The following is an 8,420-nucleotide window of genomic DNA, read 5'->3' as shown; positions in this document are numbered from 1 at the left end:
ATTGAACAATAGGGGAGAGAGGACCGACCCCTGAGGCACCCCACAAGTTAGGGGCCTAGGAGTCGACCTCTGTCCCCCTGCCAATACAGACTGCGTACGGTCGGTGAGGAAGGAGGAGAACCACTGCATAACAGTGCCTCCCACTCCTAACTCACCGAGACGCCGCAGCATGATACCGTGGTCCACAGTATCAAAAGCCTCAACTTTTGATACAGTATCAACTTTGCCTCAACTACATTGACTTTATTATCTATCCTATTTCTTTTTATCTCTGACCTTAAATAAAGGAACATGAAACATGAAATAAATTAGAATATATAAACAAATGGGCCATTTTTTAGAGTTCTATTCAGGTTTACATTATGTATGTGACCATTCTAAAATAAATTCTAAAGAAGAGAAGCAGAAAATTAAATAGCTTTGAGGCTTTACAGTTAATTTCATTCAAAGAAAATAATGCATCTCATCTTTATACCATATCTATCTATCTATCTATCTATCTATCTATCTATCTATCTATCTATCTATCTATCTATCTATCTATCTATCTATCTATCTATCTATCTATCTATCTATCTATCTATCTATCTATCTATCTATCTATCTACCTACCTACCTACCTACCTACCTACCTACCTACCTACCTACCTATCTACCTATCTACCTATCTACCTACCTACCTACCTACCTACCTATCTCAGGAAATAGTAAAATTTGTCAAAAAGTGTATGAATTTACAAGAGAAAAAGGAATTATTTCCATCACAGGGAAAAAAGTTTATTTTATTTCATTTCTGTGTAAGGTGAAACTCACAGACTTTGATTGCTTATTGATAAGGTGGCCATTTACGTATATAGGCATACGAATGTTAAAGAAACTAGATTTGAATTACTATGTTCTGTTCGTGATACAGATGAGAAAAAATATCTATGTTTTATCATCTTACAATGAGTTCAGAATAGCATACCAAAATATGTGTACCTCACTGTTTTTACAATTCGTGTAAAGTAGATCACTATGGTAAAGTTTCACTCGCCCAAGATTCCTCAGTGAATTTCATGATTATCTGAATTTAACTTTTCTTGGCAGCTACCATCTCATAATCCATTTCTACAGATGGTGGATTAGGAAGTCTAAAAACAAAATCTCTTCTTAGATATTTAGTGCTCCTGGAACAGTAGTTAACATAAATAATAGTGAGACAATTGAGAAAACAGTCATAGCCTTTGGACCCAGACTCAAAAGTTGTAACACCTGAGAAATACCTTAATTAAGTGAGTAATGTTTAGTTACTCGGAAGCTGAGCTGTGGCCAATGTAAATCTTAATGATGTGAACTCCATATAAAAATACATGGCAGTACAAATGTATATGAGTATATAGGGCAACAATTTGATTCAAGAAAATGAAAAAAGTCTCTGGACTTGGAAACGAATGCAACAAAATGGAGCATGAAAAGGACTAGATAAAGTCATGAGAACAGGTCTAAAAGCCAGATGAATCCAAGGCTGTTATTTGGAATGTTCATGCTCAATCCAATACCAAAATAAAGATCCAGGTACATAAATAAAAGGATAGTTATACATTTAAAATAAATAATACAGAGAGATTAAAAACGTGAGTGTGGGGAATGAAAAATCTGAAAATAAATCTGAAAAAAAAAATCTTAGCAATGTGACTGCACAGAAAGGACTGAATATTCCAAAGCTATGTGTTCCAGAAGCACTTTTTTATTTAGCAGATAATGTTGAGGAAGGACATTTCAGGATTTGTCTACTGTTCCTGCCAGAAGTAAGAATTAGCCTCATGGTTTGTGTGACCGGAGTAGTAAATAGATAGTAGATGAAAGGAAGTTGACCTGAAAATCAGGTGTTTGCATATACTTGGAGTTCTATAGAATCAGTTTTAATTAATCACTAATGGACAGGCATAAACCACTTAATATTGGTTTCCCCATCTGCCAGGTAAAGAACTGGGGATCTTAGCAACATTCAAGCCTATAGCTTCATTTTTCTGGAAAAAAAATATGTCAAAGTGTAACTAAAAATATGGCAATCCACATTTATACTGTAAACTGTCAAAATAATTATTAAGGCTGACCTGCTTAGTAACAGTAGCAAAGACACAGAAATAGAACAGCATATTTGTAACTACCCAGAAGTATATAGCAATAAAACTACTGAGGCCTTCTACAGTAGCAATTTTACAGGGTCACCTAGCTATTGTTGTAATTATATAAAGACTGCCTTAGTGATTTATTACCACACTTGATGGGGTGAGTGAAACCATAAATTGTTATCATGGAAGACCTCAGCATGTCTGGCTCCAGATCTTTGCACATTGAATACGTCTCTCATATACCTTGTAAAATGAGATCACCAACATTTTAATATTATTATTTCATTGGTTAATATTGTACTTGAATAATTCTTACAAAGAGCAGTATGATACTTGCCATTTCTCCTGAAGATCCTCTGGCGCCAGGTGGTCCTGGAATTCCCTAGAACATAGTGATAACAATACAGAATTTTTAGAAAAGGAAGAGAAAAAAAAAGAACCCCTCCATATATTTATACTGTTCTTTTTAATAAAGGAATTTATTTGAAGAAAATACATGAAAATGTAAACTTCTTCTAAATAACAGATATAAAATTGTTTAAAGATATAAAAATCAGTACACTGAAACTGGCACCAAAATGGTTAAAATAATCTGATTTTGCTAATGTCTACATGAAAAAGGAGGGAAAAAGTTTGTTCTAACTAAAAGACTACACAATTTCCAGAAGTCACTCCACTACATGCAATAGAAAATGTAATACAGGCAGTCCTCATTTAGTGACCCTCTTGTTTAGCAATGATTCACAGTTACTACAGTAATTAAAAACTAACTGTGTGACCAATCCTTGAATTTATGATTTCACATGTCTGTAAAAGAAAGGAAAGCTGAAGTAAAATAGCAATAGCACTTAGACTTATATACCGCTTCACAGTAGTTTATAGGCCTCTCTAAGCGGTTTTACAGAGTCAGCCTATTGCCCCCAACAATCTAGGTCCTCATTTTATTGACCTTGGAATGATGGAAGGCTACGTCAACCTTGAGCAGGTCAGAATTGGGGGAATTGAACTCCTGGCCTGCAATACTCTAACCACTAGACCACCATAGCTCTTATGATTGTAGAATTATGATGTTTCACTTAGCAATTGCTTCACTTAATTGCTGGTCCCATTTGTGGACACTAAACAAGAACTATCTAGAATTAAGTGTTCCTTTTTGTCTATTTCTGAGACAAGGAAGGAAACTAAATCTCCAGACTGGTCTTGGATTAGTTGGGGACTTCTTTTCAGTTTTTTTTTTTAAAGAAGCATGGGAAATAGGAAGTGATGCAATTTATTCCAGTAGTAATTTTCAGAAGCTGTCCTCTGGCTTCTCCACTTGATGAGAAAAATTGGATATTAAACAAAAAAGGGTTTTCAGCTGTGGTGTCACTCTTATGTCCATGGCATGGAGCCATTCCTGTCTCTAAAATTGATGCCTCCCATCATATAATCTATTTATCTCTAAAAATATGGCTAAAATTAATTTTATTATTTCAGCTTGATGTCTTATTTTTCTTGCATCTTTAGAAACCTATTTTAGTTTTATTTTAATTGGTGGATTTCCTGTTAATTAGCTTTGACTACCTATGCAAATTGAAGGTCAAAATACACATTATTGTCTAAATAAAATGAAATAAAATGCATGTTCTTTGCGGAAGAAGTAGCATTCTAAACTTTAGTTTGGGGGGTGGAAAATCTGTGGGCCTCCAGATGTTGCTAAAATACATTGCATTACTGGATGTGGTATTTGATTAGTGTTCATTAAATATAATTTACATACCGAAGGTCCTGGATTTCCAATAGACCCTGGAAGACCTGACTCTCCTGCTTCACCCTAACACAACATTTTAATAAAAGCAAGCTTTTAGAGATGAAATTGCAGAGTTGGTAAGTATATATATTAATGACACACTAATATGTTTCTAATGTCTATAGATCAATTTTACTTTAAAAAAATGAAATCACTTGCAAAGCAAATAGTTTGACTCTAGAACCTGTTAGTGTAATCTCTTTGCAGTGTGTTCCCAATGGTGATATGCTAGTAGATGGTTTCTTTTTACATACAGAATCATACCCATTTATTGTAGAGGTGGTCCTTGTGATCCATGGCTTTGCATAAATGTGGACAATAAATTGAGATCAGACAAAACTTAAGTGGTATTATCACTTACTAATTAAAATTCACCTATGACTAAAATCTAACCTTAGTGTTTGGGAACTTCTAGAAGTATATGGAGCATGCCTCGAAACAAGGATAATATTGGATATAATTCATCACTTTCACTGGAAGTAACCATGATCACTGAGTATCATCAGTTAATAATGAAGAAAAGAATCTCTGAGCATTTGCTCAGATAAGTAATTAAGGTGCTGTCATCCCTTCACAAATACTTCTGGAGCAAATCAATCCCTTGATCTGTAAATTTTGGTCACCATACTACAAAAAGATATTGAGACCTTGGAAAAAGTTCAGAGAAGAGCAACTAAAATGATCAAAGATCTGGAAACTAAAACATATGAAGAATGGCTGCAGAACTTGGGTTTGGCTAGTCTAAAGAAAAGAAGAAACAGGGGCAACATGATAGCAGCATTCCATTATTTGAGGGGCTGCCACAAAGAAAGAATTAAGGAGAAACTTCCTAACAGTGAGTGAGAACAATTAATCAGTGGAACAGCTTGTCATGGGCGCTCCATCATTAATGGTTTTTAAGAAGAGACTGGACAGCCATCTGTCTGATATGGTATAGATTCTCCTGTTTGAGCAGGGGGCTGGACTAGAAGACCTCCAAGGTCTCTTTCTATTCTATTCTATTCTATTCTATTCTATTCTATTCTATTCTATTCTATTCTATTCTATTAATTTATATCATGTGACAATTGGATTACATAGAGTAGTGACAACAAATTCAGCCACCAAATCTGTCAGATGTTCACAACTGGATGTAACATTTCCATAAGGCCTATACATTTCAAATTCAAGACACAGAGTCCCAATGATGAAAATAATATAATTTCAGAAATAATTGCATGACTGGAATCTAAGCATAGATCTTTATGCAAATGTCCTATCTGTAAAAAAAAGGATATGAAAGAATACAAGTGTAACCAATAGATAGATCATGAACTAATTTCTCCAAGATATGGGCTTCTTCCAGAGATAATTGTCCCAACTAGATTATACTCTATCCTCCTATAATTGCAATTATTTGAGCATGCTGATAACACACAAAAATTCACATTTTATCCACAAAGAAATTCTAAATGTATTGACAAGTATTGACTAAATGTATTGACTCACAGGATCCTGTAAACATAAAGCGAATTTTGAGCTTTACTTACAGAGTCCCCCTTTTCTCCTTTTTCAGATGGGTCTCCCTGTGACAGAATACAAGTAAACTCAATATTTATAAGGACATTTTTACTCAAATCCAGATTTCCTCTCTGTCTCTAAAGGTTTTGGCAAGAATGAAACCCACTTTTAATTTCCAGAAATCCAATAAAAAAAAATAAGTCGCACAATCATAACTATCAATAGCAATTGATTACTTACTTTTTCTCCTTTTGCACCTTTTAATCCCTTTTCATCTCGAAGACTCTTTCCCAAAAAAGAAAATGAAAATCAGTTCCTTCTAATTTGTTAACAAACTAGAGATCAATTTCCCCATAACCTTCCTCTTCATAATGGTTATCCAATATTCCTTTCATGAGCAATTTACACTATATAATTGGAATCTAAATACTGAGGAATCATATTTAGAGGAGTAATATATGCATCTCTGTATTTCCAAATGAATGTAGCTGGCATATTTCAAATTACTTCAAATTGAAAAAGTGTTTTGAAAGTCAAGGGTAACATGCCAACAGAGTTCAGTATTGCTTATTCTCGAAATAAAATTGTATGTCTGTAAGTATGTGATATGCAATAGGTGTGTGGGATGGAAAGGGTTGTGTGAATGATATTGGTTCAAAATGTGGTGCCCTGGGTGGAGTAAGCTACTTTAGCAGATATTAATGATTGTCACATTGATTGCTGATTATCTTTCCCTGTTCAATTCAAACTGGTAATGTTATCCTATAAGATACTACAACTATAACCTACTCCCACTTTGGGACTGTCTGGTTTGACTAGAAGCCACCCATCCTGTGTGATCATTCGATAGGGGTTGTTCAGGGTCCTCATCCTATGGGAAATCAAGGAGATCAGGGACCAGAGGCAAACCATCTTTGTGGTGGCACTGACACTATGGAAGAGCTTAGCTCCTCATTCATTTTTGGCATTTGGAAAAATGTACCATCTTAGCCTGTTTAATAGGTATTTATGAGTTAATGGTGATGATAATGGTGTCTTTTGTTTTGGCTGGATTTAAAACTGTTCAGTATTGTACCTGGGACAGTTGTATGAGAGGGGATTGAAAGATGCTGGGGTTTTGTGTTATTATATATTCTGTACACTCCTTGCAACTGGGTAACCTACAAAATTATGCAATAAATAATTATATATAATATAATATAATATAATATAATATAATATAATATAATATAATATAATATAATATAATATAATATAATATAATAATATAATATAATATAATATAATATAATATAATATAATATAATATAATATAATAATATAATATAATAATATAATATAATATAATATAATATAATATAATATAATATAATATAATATAATATAATATAATATAATATAATATAATATAATATAATAATATAATATAATATAATATAATATAATATAATATAATATAATATAGTAATGTAATGGCAATTGATTTAAAAGTATAATAACATTCATTTAATCTTTGTTCCTGGCATCTTCCCTTTAAGAAGTCTGGTTCTATCCAGTGCATGTATCTGTGTTTTGTGCATATGTGCACATTCTCCCCATGTACACAACATATTTCATGCATATATTTGTTAGATTAAAAAAAATCTTCAGAATTGATTTCACTTGAAATTGGTAACTTTAATTGACATGCTAGGTAAGCCAGATTACAGTATAAACTATTTTTGAGAATATTAATAACAGTTTTCCTATCTGATCTTCCTGTGGATAGTAATCATGGGGGTGTAACAGCTTTTAAAAGTCAAGAGTGTCTTTCTTTTAGGTAAAAATATTATTTGTTTCAATGATTTGTTAGTAAAAACAAATTTCTAGATATTGAGCAAATTGTTCTAAATTAATATTATATTGCTTTTAGCTTAATTTATTGATCTCCAGTCTTGAAAACTTGAATCACTGTTGCAACCTGAAACCCTGGTTCCAGAAAGTCTAAGTACTTAAGCTGAAGTTTAGACTGGTAAATCATCTTCCTAAATACTAAACTTAGCAGTTCTTTTCTGGAAAGTTGTTTGCTTGAGAATAAATCATTAAATGTTTTGCATTGAACAGCTGAAGGAAGGAGTGTATTAGTACACTACTTGAGGGTTAAAGATGATTAATTTCTTGAAGGCGAAACAGCTGGCCCCCATGTTTTGCCAGAAGATATTAACTGGGAAACATGATAAGGCATAGGAATTTCAAAGGTCTTATAATTGTAAGAAACATGAATCTGGCAGACATACATATCATATCCTGAGGACCTCAACTTGGGTTCATGTCACCTGCCACAAACTTAAATAGGAATTAAGAGGCTACTAAAATATGCAAAATATACCAAGAATGATTGCAAGAAGCAAGTTATACATAATGAAGAAAAAAATGACTGGATATAATTAATTTTCTAGGCACAAAAGATTAATAAATATAAAGCAGCTCTTTAAAAAACTGAAACATAGCAGTTCAATCTATTGTGCAGTTGATATAAAATATAGCAAAAGCTATTGAGTTGTATATGTGCCTAACAACCCAGGAATACAGTGATCTTTGGCAAAAATAATGTAGAAAAATAACAAAACAGAGATTGGAAAATTATAGTTATCAAAGTTTATTACAGTTTTGATAGTAGTGAATGGCTCAGAGGAGCAGAATGGTTAAAATTGCAGTGATTTTAAGAAAAAGATGAGAAAATGCAAAGGGAATAGATAGCTTATTCTGGAATACCCCCTGCCTAAATCAAAGAAAGTGTCATTCTGGTCATCCTTAGATATCCGTGCAGAATATAGTTTACCATTTGGGAACATACTCTTGGTCACAAATTTAAGATAGAATAGTCACTTCAGTTTACTAAAGCTTGAACTAAGAAGTTACTCAGAACTATTCTGAGTCAATGATACAAAGTCCAAAATGGCAAGCTGTTGTTATGGATTTTATTGCCAAACATTGATAACAAAACTGAATTTTTAATAAGTAAAGATAAAAAA

General features: G+C 33.0%; 1 protein-coding gene across 1 annotated transcript in view; it reads right to left on the bottom strand.

The window, feature by feature from the left end:
• COL19A1 (collagen type XIX alpha 1 chain) overlaps positions 1-8,420 on the bottom strand; it is a gene marked incomplete at its 5' end in the record, with an annotated part of 154,010 nt that overhangs the window by 50,127 nt on the left and 95,463 nt on the right. The window contains 4 exons of the mRNA XM_029285489.1: positions 2,455-2,499; positions 3,877-3,930; positions 5,436-5,471; positions 5,647-5,691. Coding sequence (XP_029141322.1) covers positions 2,455-2,499; positions 3,877-3,930; positions 5,436-5,471; positions 5,647-5,691 — 180 coding nt within the window. The remainder of the gene's footprint in view (positions 1-2,454; positions 2,500-3,876; positions 3,931-5,435; positions 5,472-5,646; positions 5,692-8,420) is intronic.

This window comes from Protobothrops mucrosquamatus, unplaced genomic scaffold (genome assembly GCF_001527695.2).
Source record: "Protobothrops mucrosquamatus isolate PMUCROS unplaced genomic scaffold, P.Mucros_1.0 scaffold1762, whole genome shotgun sequence".
Lineage (NCBI taxonomy): Eukaryota > Metazoa > Chordata > Lepidosauria > Squamata > Viperidae > Protobothrops > Protobothrops mucrosquamatus.
The sequence above is the reverse complement of the archived record's forward strand: the minus strand, read 5'-3'. Positions and strand labels throughout refer to the sequence as shown.